Here is a 15,337-nt window from a genome sequence, read left to right on the forward strand (position 1 = left end):
GGATGCCAGGGAGGAGTCCAGGGTCGGCCAAGCAGTGCTGCGCAACCTGTTCGCCTAAGGTGAGCCTGGTGAGGAGGTAAGATTTGCTTAATGTTGAGTTTGATGTAATGCTTAATGTTGAGCCTTTGCCACCTCCCGTGGTTGTGCATGTGTGTACTGCTATGTATTCTTTATTCATGAGCATGTGAATCCATGCCAGACCCCATGCTGGAGAAGGAACAAGTTACTTACCTGTAACTGTTGTTCTCCAGCAAGGGTCTGGCATGGATTCACATGCGAACCCTCCCGCCTACCCCTCTGCGGCTCTTCACTTGGTCATACTGCCACTTCACATGCTACCAAATCTGAAGATGGCTGCCAGAGGCGGGGCTTAGGTAGAGGGCAGTCATTGGCTGTGGTCAGTATGACGCAGAGATCAGTGATTGGTTACTACTACAAAAGACCGATCAGAAACGGAACTGATACTGGTTTTTTCTTTACCGAGGATTCCCAGCCTGACGACTGGGAATGAGCATGTGAATCCATGCTGGAGAACAACAGTTACAGGTAAGTAACTTGTTCCATCCCCCTTCTGTAATTCTTTGTTATGAGTTAAATAGGATGGAGGGGGATGCTAGAGACTGCACACCCAGAACACATGAGCACATGGTTATATTGAAAAGCCCTCAGCATCTGAACATAGAAAGAAAAAGAATGCACACTGAGCAATTGGGTGAAGGCAGTCTGTCTGCTGTTTAGGATGGCTCCTAGCTAGTTAGTCCCAGTTGGTGGGTAGTAGGAGGCTCACTTGTGAATATAATACAGTGCAGATCATACCTTAGGTAGAACTCTAGAGCTAGGTATGCTAGTTTAACTTGGTGCAGTTCTATACTATGGCTGTTCGCTAGACAAAATAGTCTAGTTAGAGTTTAGTCAAAGGCACCGTGAGGGTGGTTGATTCTCTGGTCTATGCTAGGGCAACTTGGTCCAGATCAACAAAGGTCATAACACAATGCAATGATGCAATGAGGGATGATTTAACTCCTTACAATTTGGAGCGGTAGGCAATGCGTTCAGGCACAATAGGCTAGATTGACTATTGCTAAGGCTCAGTAGGTCAGGTTGAATAAGTAAAGGCAACTTGGTACAGAGTAAACGGACACAATGCTAATGCACAAGAGGCTAGTTTAGTTCAGTACCATTTGAGGCAGTAGGCAGAGCGTTAAGGCACAGTAGGCTAGATTGACTTTTGCTAGGTAGGGTTAGCTTAGTATATGCTCGAGCAGCTTAGTATGGAGCAACACAATTCAACAAAGGGTATTGCTCTAGTGCACAGTAGGCTAGTTTCACTTTCACTGAGGCACCGTAGGCATGATTAATTTACTATATCTCAGCTAGGAACAATTTGATACAGGTCGGGGTCATAGAGGCGGTTCAGTATAGTATGAATCACGGGTTCACTGAGGATTCCACACTACTGACAGACCGAAATGTGGTGGAGTCGTGCCATCCGCATGTCAATCCAGTGTTAATAGCGAAGTGAAGTACCATGATCGGACGGTTGCCATGGGGCGTATGGTAGGTGAACGGAGTGTAGATGGTAGTGGTCTAACAGGGGCAGTCGTTAGAACAGTACATTAGTAGTGCGAGGTTTGCGGCCTGGGATCTTAGAAGTGATCATACAGACATTGTTTTTTGTTTGATTATTCTGACCGTGTGTTTACTTGGTCCTACAAGGAGCACGTTCCCGTAGTCCAGGCGTGATATTTCTTTTCTTTCATTAAGAAAAGATTTCATTGCTCCCAGCAGTCTAATGTAAGTATGAGCAGTTTTTGCGTGCGTGTATAGCTTGAGCGTCTGAGTTCAAGGATGCTTCTAATGTCATGCCCAAAGTTTTTACCTTGCTCGATATTGCAATATGTGATTCTTTGATCTTGAAGGATTGCTATTCTGATGCAAGTTTTGCCCGAGCCTGGTTGGAACCAAAGATCAGCTTGGTCTTGTTACTGTTCAAAACACATCCAATTTAGTTCCATCCACTTTCTATGTTATAGAGGTCATTTACAATAGCACTTTCCCTGTCCTAGTCACCACTCAGTTCCACAACTAGCTGAGTATCAGCATAGTTGGTGAAAAACACCTCGAGTTTGTCTAACATCTCACAGAGGAATCGTATGTACAGTTTGAATAAGACTGGCACGCTGAGGGACACCGCAAAAGATGTTGGATGCGGGTGCAAGTCGCAGCGTCGTCCAGAGGAAGAGAAGACCTTGTCGTGGAGGAAAGATGAAGGTTGTTGCACTGCCAGGGAAGAAACCAGCCGCAGAGTTCTCCGGTACAAAGGTACTACCCTTTCGGTTCGCGGTAATGGTGAAAACGTGGTTTCCCGGTTGCTGGGGTGCTTGGCACAGGCTAGACGGCCACTAGATGCTCCAGGAAGGCGAAAAGAAGGTAGACTGGTTATCCCCACCAGTCGAAGAAAGAAGACTCTCCGGGCTGGATATCTCCTCTGTCGTTGGGAAAAGTGGTGAGACGGTTCAGCAGGGCTCCACCGGTGGTGGTGTCATTGCAGGCCGGCTCAGCTTCTCCCTCCTCGGATTCTTTAGGTCCAGTGGCGACGTCTGAATTTCCAGTCCCCAAAGCCCTGCTTTTTTGCAGCACACCCCCATTCACTCAGCCTAGCTGTCAATCAAACATGCTAAATGGTGAGCCGGCCGGCTCACCACTTGGGCCAATCACACAAGAGTGCGACTTGAGTTACCAAGGTAACTCAGTCCAGGGTGCCTAAGTCCCCTCCCACACCCCCTGTGGTACCCAGACAGAGTGGCACCACTTTTGGAGGCTTCTGTGGAGCAGCCTGCCAAAAAGTGGAACAAAGGGCTCAACTTGGTTGGAGTCACAGAAGAGCACACAAACGCCATTTTAGAATAGAGTTCTGGCAAAAAATACCAACTGGCGAATTAATAAATAACTAAACCGGCGGTATGTTCGAGGCTATAAGAATTAAATTATTAAAGTTGGTAGCCTCAAACAATGGGAAAATCCCATAGAGATATATTCGCGGTCGAATATAAAAAGTAGTATCCACTGCCACCAGCCAAAACTCGATCAGGGGGGGACGGAGACGTGCCCCCTCGAACAGACCCTGGGGCAATCGAATTGCCCCGACCAGTACGTCCACAATATGATGGGTTGTACTAGTTTCTGTTCATAATTTGGGACTAGCAAAGCCAATGGCCCTGGGACTGACCCTAGTCAGTCCCAGGGTATGGAGTCTGTTAGGGGGTTGCTACAACAACCCTGGGTTATGGCACGGAGGGTGCTGTGTAACCCACATCAAAAAACACACGAGACCCTATGGAGTAAAAGACCCCATAGCCCATAAAACACATGGAAAGTTAAAGGAACACCTCAAATCTTGTCTAAGAGTGGGAGCAAAAGAATCTCACTCTTAGCAGGAGAGAAAAAAAATAAACCCCACAAATCCAGCAAAGCTGCTAGGGGACTCACTAGGTTTGGGAAATTAGCCTTACAGAGAATTCTCCCTAACACGATCTTATCCATAACTTTCAGAGTGAAATTACAGTTAATGATGGGTCTGAGGTTGTTAGGGTCACGTTGATCAAAGTTAGGCTTTTTAACCAGAGCGGTGATGGTTACCTTTTTTTATATTTTTTGGGACTGTTTGGTCTCAAAGAGGCATTAAATATTTTGGTGACTAGTGGAGCAGAGATGTTGGGGTTTTCAAGAATGATCTTGGGAGGGAGTTTATTCTTGGCACAAGAGATGGTTTCATAGAAGCTAGTGTGTTCAACATGTCTTCTGTGGAAATGTCATGGAAGTGAAATTTCGCAGTGTGGTCAGTTGTCCTAGTTGTAGGATTTTGGGCTTAAATTGAGCGAGCGCTATTTGTTCTCTTGCTTTAATGATTTTTTTTTTGTGAAAGCTACATGTGTATTTTTGCACTCAATTTGAGATTCTCAAGAGTTTACTTGCTGCGTTAGGTGAGGACTTCATTTGGAGGAGGACGGACTGTTGATTTAGACAATCTCACTGACGTCTAGTCTAGTACCCTACATAGTTTTGTGTTGGGTAGGGCAAAAACCTTATTCCTAGGGATATCTAGGTCTTTTTATTTCTGATTTGATTAACCCTGTAGAAATGACACCTATTGGTCAGTCGTCTTCTGTCCTACCACAGCGGTTGGATGGGTGTAGTATTGGTGGTATGCGCTTGTAGGACAGCCCTTTATTTTTTTTTTGTGTCTTTCCTTGGGTGTCCCATTGTCACTTTGCTGAGGTCTGGGCAACTTAATCAACAACAGTAAAAACGGTAAGCATTTTTATCTTTTACCTGAGGCCATGTGCATGTAAAGATCTAATACCACAGTGTGCTTTTAATCAAATGAAGTGTGGAATGTGAAATGGTGAGATTGTCCGTTTAATAAAGGATACCTACTTATGAAGCACACGCATACAATGTGCTTTTTAGTGATTCCCATTTATGACCACACACAGCAGAGGTAGAAATGTCAAGCTGCAAGCCAGCAGCTTGGTACAAAGAATCACCCAAACCCGCAGCATTTGCCACTCACATAGCCAAGGGTCATCCACCACCCCCCTATCAATGTCTAGCGTTGAGGGTGACTATGGAACCTCCCAAGGAGTGTGTCCTACTCATTCAAGTGACAGAGAACATGATGCAAAGGCTTCAGTTGGGGGCAAGAGCACAGAATGTTTCAATGTATTCTCAAAGTGGCATGCATTTATGAAACTCAATAGTATACCCAATGGAATAACTGGGCCATATAAAGGGTGCTAAGTAGGTACAATGCTATCACAGTGGCATCAAAACATGCAGCTATGAAACCCAGCAGTATATAACCGGAATCAACAAATGCGTCTTTCCATAGACATCCAGGTAAGAGGACACAATCTGTAGCCATGCATTGTGTGAGCGCAACAGAGGCCAATTTATAATACTTGCTGTATGCTTTTTAAAGCGTTAGCTTTATGTGAAGCCCATATGTTAAACAATGTATGGTTTTACTTTGGTATAGCCGGCTGTGGGCAATATGGAGCGTAAAATGTGGTGCTGTCCATTAATTGAACACCCAGATTTGTATTTTATTGAATTTATATAGCCCTTTACTCCAAAGTGCTTTACATGAGAACAAATAAACATACAGCAAGCATAAGATGACAATTGAACCACAACCTGAAAACAGTATAAAGAACTTATAATATTGCAGCAGTAAGGAGTGTGTGGGAGGGGAGAGGTGTGCAAGGGAGTAGTAGGTGTTAGAGGAGGTAAGAATGGGGGAAAGAGGGAATGCAGGAATGTGAGGGAAGAGAGGAAAAGGTGAGACTAGAATCGAGCAGAGGAAGGGAGGAAAGAGGTAGGGATGGAGAGGTTAAGGAAGAAGAGTAAGAGGTGAGGGTAATGGGGAAGAGAGGAGGAAAGGAACGTGAGGTGTTAGGGAGGTGGGTAGAAGAGATAAGATTTTAGAGAAGGCCGAAAGGAAGGGTAGGAGGGAGAAGAGCGGATGTGAAGGGGGAGGTGGTTCCAGTGGAAGGGAGCAAGGAGTTGGAAGGAGCGGGCGCAGGGTGAAGGAGGAGAGAGTAGGCAAAGATTAGCAGAGCGGAGGGGACGAGAAGGGGTGTAGAAGGAAAGGAGAGGAGGTAGGGGGAGCAAAACCATAGAGGGACTTGAAAACAAGACAGAGGAACTTGAACTGGGAGTGAAAAGAGATCCAACCTAGAGAGGTGAGGGAGGAGGTGATGGAGTCAAGAGGTGAGAAGGCATAGGGAGCTCATGGCAGAGTGGTAGATGGATTTAAGAGGGGAGATATGAGAATAGGGGAGTCCGAAGAGAAGGGAGGAACAGAAGAAGAGTCTGGAGAAGATGAGGGAGGTAATTAAGTTTAGTAGCGTGAAAGGTAAGGAGGGGTCGAATTTTACGAATGTTATAGAGGTGGAAGCGACAGGCTTTAGCAGTGAGAAATGTGGTGAGATCGAGAGAGGTGAGGATTAATATGGAGACCAAGGTTACAGGCATGGGGAGAGAAGGGGGGGGGGAGAAAATGAAGGGGCAGGGGAGGGAGGAGGAACAGTGTTAGCAGGGAGGAAAAGAGTTGTTTTATCCGCATTCAGAGTAAGGAAGTGAGAGGGCATCCAGGATTTAATAGCAGAAAGGCAAGAAAAGTTTATCATGAATGTCAGGAGAGGAGGAGGAGGAGGAGGAGAGGATAAGCTGGGTGTCATTAGTATAGAAATGGTGCGAGATGCCAAAAGAGAGATGAAACATAGTATATAAAAACAATTATTTCGGTATGTCTAGATATGAGAACAAAGCAATGCACTTTCACAATGATACCTAGATACGAGGCACAATATTGTATGAAATAAAGCAATCCATGCGTTCTTGTAGACTCCTGAGTGGAGTGCAATATCCTTTCATAGCAAACGTCATCAAGATTCCTAACCAGGCCTCTTATAACGCCTGTATTCCAGGGACCTTAAACCCAGCTCACCTGCCTAATTTGTTTGGCTTCCTCTGAGACACTATCACTTGGGCTAAACCATTCTCTTCTGCACAGGGAAATCGTGAGCTCCAAAGATTCTGTTGTGGCACAGACTGGTGACGGAGGTTCTTTTCAAGAGTTTTGTACTTCTGCATGTCTTTCACTGTTTGAAGCACAGCCAGCGCGACCTGCTCCACCACCACCACCTCGGCCCTCGGACACTGGTGATGTCATTAAAAAATGCAGCATCTGTCACAAACCCGGTGAGGTGAGTCTGTTCTTTTTTCTGTCTTGCGAGAATGTGTATTCCCTCAGTATTGCTTGTAGGGATGCTGTGGTTTGGTGCTTTGATTATCAACATTGAAGCTGGAACCCATTTAAGGTGAGTTTCATAAACTGAGAATCGCTGTTAGGCAAAATATGAATGCATGCCATAATAAAATACTAAAGCACATTGGGTTTTGTTGCGCAATTAATGTAAATATTAAACCACCCTGGAAGTTAGTGCAAGTTTAAAAATGCACAATATAGTTTTGAGGCAGGCACCGTATCTCTTAGCCCCCAAACTTCCTTTTTTTGTGCACATTTTAAGGAGGGGTTCTCTTCTATCCTATGTGGGGGCTGCAGATGTAAAAGCATGGGGCATGTCCTAGGTATCCTGATTCTTTGGCAGAGGAGATGAGGAACTTTGTTTCAGCAAAGGGACTAAATGGTTTATGTTCATCCCCCACAATAGACACAGGAGGGGTTTTCAAAGTCACTCACTATGGCAGAGGTTAGAAAAGGTAGCCTAAGTGTTAGTAAAGCTCTTGCAACCCCAATTAATCTAATCCCCGTACTTAAATAGCGTAGACCAAGCAGTAAGGCAGATTTGAGGAAGGGGCATCTTCTGTTTAGTACAACATTTAGCCAAAATAGTACTAGCCTTTGCTTCCGGCTCGCAGGGACATCCTGCCAAGTAAGCTTTGCTGGGTTGCTTAGGCATCCAGGCCTGCATTGTGCATTAGGATGCACCCGTTCTCCCATTGCCTCTTCTGTGTTGACCCACCCTGCTTACACCTCCCACCCTTCATTTGATTGGGCCTCAGCTCCTTATCAAACAACCCTCCAGGACAACCATCTGCCCATTGCAGCCCCTGCAGCGAAGGGCCCAAGGCAAAGGGCAGCCCCTAAAGAAGCAGCCCCAGATGTGTCTGCAGGTGGCCATTTAACAGTAATAACAGCCAGCACTGCAACTTAATCCTCATTCACATGCACTACCTAAGCAGCCCTCTGTGCCCCTATTGCCTGAACTCCACCTTACGCTGAGCTCAAAGAAACTGGTGAGCAGTGCTCAGCACCCAGTACACAGGGGCTAGTTCAGCTCAACCTTCCCCAAGCAGCATCCGCCGCCTTCCCTTGCCCCCACCTTTACTCCGGGTGGATGCAAACTCAAAAATTGCATAATTCCACCCGCGAACAGCAGAAGCAGCTCCCGACAGGGGCCACACGTACCAAAAGAGGAGCAGCCAGCCATCTATCAGGACCAGACATTGGTACTAATAGCTATCTTAACTTTCAGCCCACCCTAAACCACCAACTGCAATAATTACACCAATCGATAACCACACACAGTACAACGACCATTCATCGCAGGAGGACATTTTCGATGGATTTTATTTTTTTTGGCAGTGGTATTTAGAATGAAAAAAACACATTTTTCCTTTTCTCCATTGCCCTGCTTTGCTGCCTATTACTATCGGTCTTTTTTCAATTTTTCTGCCGCACCTGTGACTTTTCCCCTACCCCATGCCTGTGATTGGCTGTTTCCCCATGGGATGCCAAAGTGTCCTCTGGGGACCAGGAAGATTTCTGTTTTGGTCATCAATCCCCCTGCTTTGCCCAGCTTGTTTTTGGTTGGCCACCCCCCCGTGCTTTGCCTGGTGCGTTTTTGTAATCCAGCCCCCCAGACCCTTGCTTTGCCCGGCTTGTATTTTGTCATCCATCCTCCCTGTTTACCTCCAGGAGGATGGCTCTTAACCACACCCCCTAGAGCAGCCCTCTGCCCGTGCAGCCCCTTTGGCTAAGGGCCCCAAGGCAAAGGGCAGCTTCCAAAGAAGCAGCTTCAGACAGTGTTCAGCGACTGACCAGATGAAGTTTGGTCTGGGTGGGGAGTACAGCAATCACTGTATTCCTGATTACCTACACAACCTAGCATACCAAGACCAGCCAGCTAATTAAGAATACCCCATCGCTGCTGTGTACCACCTGTTCAGTGGTGTTTATTTTTTCAGTTATGGCCCATATGTGGGTGTTATCCCTCTATCCACATGCCTGAAATGTAGGTGTTTTGCACTTACTGTTGTGCCTCTAATTTAGGCTGTTCACACTATCCAGGTGAAGTTTAGTCATGCGTCGCACTCAGAAGAATTATGAAGATTTGTATTGCGTCATATCTAGACAACTGTAATGCTAGCCTGCGTCCTATCTAGACAGAATTGTGAAGATTGGCATTGTCACATCAAGACAACTCTAATACTAGCGTCACCTCTTGTGAAGAGCTTGCTTTTGGCTACTAACTGTGGCTGGTGTCCAAACGTGGCCGTGCCACAAGTTTTTTTCGCTTCTCCTTAGGCCTGTGAAATGTGTAGCTAACCTAGCGTCACATCTAGATAGAATTGTGGAGATTAGCATGACTCGTATCTAGATGGAATTTGGTTTATTTTTTTATTTGTATTTGGTTTACAGAAAACCTTAACAAAAATGAATTATACATCCATTAATACAGTATTAATTTGATGTGTATTTGATTTTTATATTATATTGGATAAAATAATCATCAGAAAAGGCAAGAAATGAATTTCCTAAAAGTACATCGACAAATGCTGTCATCACACTTGATTAAAAAGACAATTTATCAAATTTGATTAATCAGATTTATAGTTTTGATAAAATCAGCCACAGCAAGACCACCTGTAATAGCTCATGTTAAGACATTTATTCCAAATATAGTCACAATTTGTTGGCTTCCATTATGGACCCGATCGGGTGTGTTAAGTACATATTTCATCCTACTTGTATTTAGAGCTTCACATTCAAAGACCAAATGTTGTGCTGACACAAATGACAATCTGCAATTGGTTTCCAACTGAGAGATTGTTCCTCTTCTCAAGATGTCTTTAGTTAATAGAATATTCCATTTTTTTATTGTTTATGGTTTTAAAAACCTTTACAAAACATAAATGTACAAAATGCATTTAAAAACATATGAAAGAAAATCAAACATTTCATCTTTCAATCTAAAATAATGTAACACATTTCATTTATGTAATATTACTTTAAAGCATAATTTCACTTTTTTCAACCAATATCGTATATAATGCTCTGAATTAATTTAAATTTCTGAACACTTTCAATTCTCCATCTGCAACACCAGATTGTTTTGTAAGTCCTAATTCGCTTGGATAACATTCAGAAATGTAATCAATTTAAGCAGTAACTTTTGATTAAATCCCCACATACAACTTTCACATATGCTTTCTCTACTTAACCAAGATGTCGAGGATAAATGGGAACCAAAAGTCCTATATCTGTGAGTTTCAAAAAACTCACCGTATATGGTTAAGTGCTTTAAAGATTTCAATGCATAGGTGTGTGTACAGAAACTACATCGCCCAGAAGTTGGGCTTATGTCCTCCTGCTTATAACTTTTAGTCCTTTTGTTAGTAAGCAACTGGTTCAATTTAAAGCGCATGTATGTCTTGCGTGAATGATTACATGGAAACAGTTCCAAATGGCAAGATCTGTCCTCCCATTTTCCACGAAATTTAGAGTATTCATAATAAGTCTTACTCTTGCCGATTTGATGTAACATAAGGCATAAATAATACTGCTGAAATTTACGCTTACAAGCTGGCAGACCGCCACAAGATCCTCTTTGTTGATCGATGCAAGGTGAATGATTACTTCCATTTTCCTTTCAAATTTTACCACAAATGGAACAGAGCCATCCCTCAACATGAGCGCCGAATTCTCATATAAGGAGTGTTTAAGTGGGGGGGAGCATTATTACATAGCTGTTCAACATGCGCCAATGCCATTTGGCTGAAAGTGGTAAAGCCCCAATTCATGCAAGATATCTATATTTGGAATAGAAAGGGCTAAGCCCAGCACCTGCTTCCACATTCTGCCCTGTATTAAATCGAGGAAACCCTCCATGTCAAAAAGGCAGATGTCCAATGCATATAGCAATATAGGTTCAACTTTCAAAAGATAATATTGTAGACGGGGCAGAACCTAAAATTGACAGAATTTATTGTAGATAATTTTCATCTGAGAGTTAAGTGATTTCGTCTGGACATTGAGAAGATCCTTCCAAGCAGATATGGAATAAGTAATTGCAAGAGTTTAACCGGATTGAGGGCATCTGCGGGATGCACACCCCATTCAGATGCCAACTGAATCTAGCAATTTTCTTTTTGCCATCAGCAAATGAAATACTAAATGACTTGGACGTGTTAATTTGGAGATTATGCTTTTGGGCAAAAGTGAGAAATAAGTTTAGTTTTGTTTGAAGCCCAAAAAGAGTGCGGTCTGAAAACATAAGGTCGTCAGCAAAACCAATCCAGTTAAGCGCCAATCGACCCAATTTCACTGGAAAAATAACATACTTACTCTAGTCAGTGTCCATGCCGACGAGATAAAGATTAAACGGGATTGCCACTAAATTGCAGCCCTGTTTAAGGCCAATCTCAGTGGCAATAGGATCAGTTACCGCGCCACTCATTGCCAGACTTATTTGATATGAGGTATTTAGATGTAAAAGTGCTATAACCGCCACCAGATCCAGAGGAAAACCCAGTTTGATCATCTTTTCCCAAAGCACCTCTCTAATTACTCTGTCGAATGCGGTCGTAAGATCAAGAGCCGCCATGTAAATCTGGCCAGTTTTTGAGTGTTTAACATGATCATATAAGTGCTCCATAATTGCTGCATTGAGACGGCAGCCAATGTGTTTCCTATAACCCACTTGAAAGCGTGATAAGTCCAAGTTTGTTATATAGGACTGGATTTCTTCCAAGATCAAGAGTGTAAAGATCTTGGCCGCAGCGTCCATCAAAGAAATGGGTCTAAAATTATTGTGATTGTCAATCTTCCCTTTATAGAGAGGTACAGTAATTGCACTACCCCAAGAAAGGGGCATTTTTCGAGTAAAGTATATGGATTCAAATTTTAATTTTAGGATGTTAGCCCATAGCTCTGGATCTGCTTTGATCAAACATGGTGGAATGCCATCCAGTCCTGGTGCCCTAGATCCTTTAATCTTTATAATTGCACAAAGAATGACCTCGCGCGCCCCACTGAGAACATTTTGAAATCAAAAGACCATATCTAGTTTGTACAATCGATTCAAATCCAATAGGCAATGCATATTTGGATTTTATATAATGCACCCATGTGGAGGCGGAAACGGCAGCCTCGTGCAAGGTAGTGGCAGCCCCAGTAATTGCTTTGAGCATTGCCCACACCTTTCTTGTGTCATGAACAAGAAGATGGTGAATCATCTTTTGATTGTCATTTCTATGGAGTTCATGCTTCATCCCCTTTACCTTGTTGTACCATCTGACAAGTTTTAAAATCCCATCTAACTGCTATATGCGGCCGATCTATTATCAAAAGGGCTAAAGCAGTCACAGATTTGTACATTATTTTAGAGATATTCAAAGTGAGATTTATGGTAAAATGGTCACTTACACCACATTTGCTAATGAGTACTGCTTGTACCAGGTACAGCAAACTGGTTGATACAAAGAAGTAGTCAAAGAGCGTGCCGACCCTCTGCTCCAGGTATAAACATAGGTATTGGATGAAGGGCTAGTGATTTGGATATCCCAGGACATGAAGTAGACAATCCATTTTTCACCATTAAGAACAGACTGACAGGGCAAACCTCGCAAGCGATCATCACCAAGCTATCTTAAATTTAGGCAGATGGAATTGAATTCCCCGCCAATAATAACTCCAGAACGGCTGACGGGAAATCTCATCTTCCAAGATCCGGTTGAGCAGATCAAAGATATCGGCTAAGGGAGATACCATTCTATGCCAGTATAAACTTACAACCAGGATTCCCTTATTGATTGCCCCTGGGAGATAGTTCCACTACAAGAAAAACCTCATGGGCAAAAACTAATTTAGACACTATTTTGCAGGTTTTATCAATTAATATTGCAAGACACCCAGAGGGGCGATCCAATAAACTGCGTTTAGCCGGCTGGTAGTAAGTATCATAACCTTCCACAACAAACCGAGTTAAATGCATAGTTTCTTGAAGGAGAATAACAATAGGTCATGTATCAATATCAAGATGCGTGGCCCAAGCCAAAAAATGTCTTGAGCCACGCGAATTCCACGACCTAAGGGTCACCCCTGTAATATAATTCTAGTTGTTCAAGTTCTGCACGTTGGGCTGTGTGGAAGTGGATGGCATTGACCCTACAATCCCTGTTGGTGCAGTAGCAACAATCATAAGTTGCTTAAGCTGGTCATCACTCAGTTGAGGGGAAATTTGTCCTGTAGATGGGACCCCTAGGACCACGCTCTTGAGGAGGAGGAGGAGGGAGGGAGGAGGAGGAGGAGGAGGAGGAGGAAGAGGAGGAGGAGGAGGAGGAGGAAGCGGAAGCTAGTTGCTTCCGCTTCAGATGGAAAAATATAGTGAGAGCCCAATCGGCTCAAAATCATCACGTTGTTCCCAGATCAGTTTAGTGATATGAGTGGGATCCACAAATCATCCTGGGTATCACTGGACAGGCTCTGGTGTGGCTGACTTCTTTCCTCTCTGACCGACCCTCCCAGGTCCAACTCTCCGATATCTTTTTCTCGAACTGTGGTGTCCCCCAGGGCTCTAACCTCTCCCCTTGGCTGTTCAACCAATACCTGGCACTCCTTGCCCACCGCATCGCCGCCGTCTGCCCCAATTTTCAGTGCTAAGCGGATGATGCCCAACTCATTTTCAGGCTACTCTCGGCCTCCTCCCCTTCCCTCATCTCCGACTGTCTTTCTGCTATCCAGGAGTGGTGTGCCGCCAACAACCTCTGCCTTAATGCCAGTAAGACCGAGATTCTACTCATCGGCACGCCCTCACCCTCCTTCCCTTCAGCTCTCTGGCCGGTCTCTCTTGGCCCTCTTCCTGCTCCCACCTGCAAGGCTAAAAACCTCGGGGTCATCTTCGACTCCCACAAACACTTCTTCTCTCCTCACATCTCCGTCTCTAAGCAGTCACACTACCAGCTGCACCTCCTCAGAGGTATTCTTCCTCTCCTCTCCTTCCCCCAGAAGCTCACCGTCTCCAGAGCCCTGGTTCTCTCTAAGCTGGACTATTGCAACAGCCTCCATCTAAATCTGCCTGCTTCTACTCTCTGCCCTCTGCAACTTATCCAGAACAGGACTGCGAGACTTGTCCTTGGCCTCAAGCCCAGGGATCTTATCTCTCCAGACTGAAATCTCTGCACTGGCTCCCAGTGGCTGCAAGGATTACGTTCAAAACCCTCTGCATTATCCACAAGGCCTTCTGGGGCCTTGGACCTCATTACCTTCAACTCTCTCTTCATAAATACCTTCCTTCTCGGGCTCTTCGCTCATCTGCCTCCAACTCCTTTAGGGTTAGCCGCTTCTCCAAGAAAGAAGTTGGTGGTCAGTCTCGCTCCTCGGCTGGGGCCTCCCTCTGGAACAGCCTTCCTGCCTCCCTGAAACTCGAGGAGACCCATCTCCGGTTCTGGAAACACCTCAAAACCTTCCTCTTTGCTTCTTCTTTCTCTGCCTCTCTCCCCTGCTGAAATTCCCTGCCGATTCTGCACCGGTTACCTGGCCACCCTTTCTGATCTTGGGGCCAGGTACCGCCTTTTGCTCACCTGCCCTGCCTCCCTGGCACCCCCCCTGCACTTGGGGCCTGGTTCTGAAATCCCTTCAGTCCCCTTACCAGCACTTAGGTCTGCTCTTACCTTGCACTCTCCACCATCAGGCTATTTTATTTATCGTATTTATTCTTCTTTCCCATGTACTGCACTTTCCCTTCCCCTTGCACTCTTCCCTTTCTCCCTACCCTTGCACTTGCTCGATCAGAATGACACCTGGCTTGCCTCGTCGCGCCTTGAAACACTTGTGTATAGGCGCGTTAAAAATGCCATATCATATCTGATGCCGATTTTGGGAGGATAACGGGATTCGGTCAATATTATCTGATCTGATTGTCCTCAAAGGTGGAATCGCTTGAAATGCTCTCAAGAAAGCAGAGCGATTTAAGCTTGATTTCCCATTTGGCCCCTCCTTTGCTTCCCACCCCATAATATATGGCATTTCAGGCGATAGTACCATGTCACATTCAGATTGTCCCTCTTCTGGATGCCTATGAAAGGAATTAATGCTGAGTTGGGGTGGTAGTTCAGGGGTTACATGATCAGTATGGGCTACCACCTTTGCACCTACTGCGGCAGCTGAATTTACCGGTACGCTATTTTGGATTCAGGTGGCTTTAGATTCATATCAATTCTGTTCTTTAGGCATAGGCATCACCCTTAAATCCAGGTTCCCTGCTGAGTTAATAACACCTGGATTCAAAGGGGTTGCAGGTAGTATTCCAACTATACCCTTGATTCTCAGATGCTTTTTTTTATCTCAAGGGCCGGATAACATTTCAGTAAATCAGATTGCTTATGTTGGTCATGCATGAAGGACCCATCACTGAACAGATGTTCTTTCTTATGAGAACTAGGTTCCACTGTACTTTGTTGTGACGGAATCTTTTGTGATTTCTTTTTACCTTTCACTGCTTTTGGTGGTAATACCAGGTCAATGTTT

General features: G+C 44.6%; 1 protein-coding gene across 5 annotated transcripts in view; it reads left to right on the top strand.

The window, feature by feature from the left end:
* The window catches only part of ZMYM3 (zinc finger MYM-type containing 3), a 1,331,158-nt gene that overhangs the window by 435,413 nt on the left and 880,408 nt on the right, over positions 1 to 15,337 (top strand). For all 5 annotated transcript variants that reach the window (XM_069612373.1, XM_069612372.1, XM_069612371.1 and 2 more), the window contains exon 6: positions 6,578 to 6,770. In XM_069612373.1, coding sequence (XP_069468474.1) covers positions 6,578 to 6,770 — 193 coding nt within the window. The remainder of the gene's footprint in view (positions 1 to 6,577; positions 6,771 to 15,337) is intronic.

The sequence above is a fragment of the Ambystoma mexicanum genome, chromosome 5p (assembly GCF_040938575.1).
Source record: "Ambystoma mexicanum isolate Mex_15411 chromosome 5p, UKY_AmexF1_1, whole genome shotgun sequence".
Taxonomy (NCBI): Eukaryota; Metazoa; Chordata; class Amphibia; order Caudata; family Ambystomatidae; genus Ambystoma; species Ambystoma mexicanum.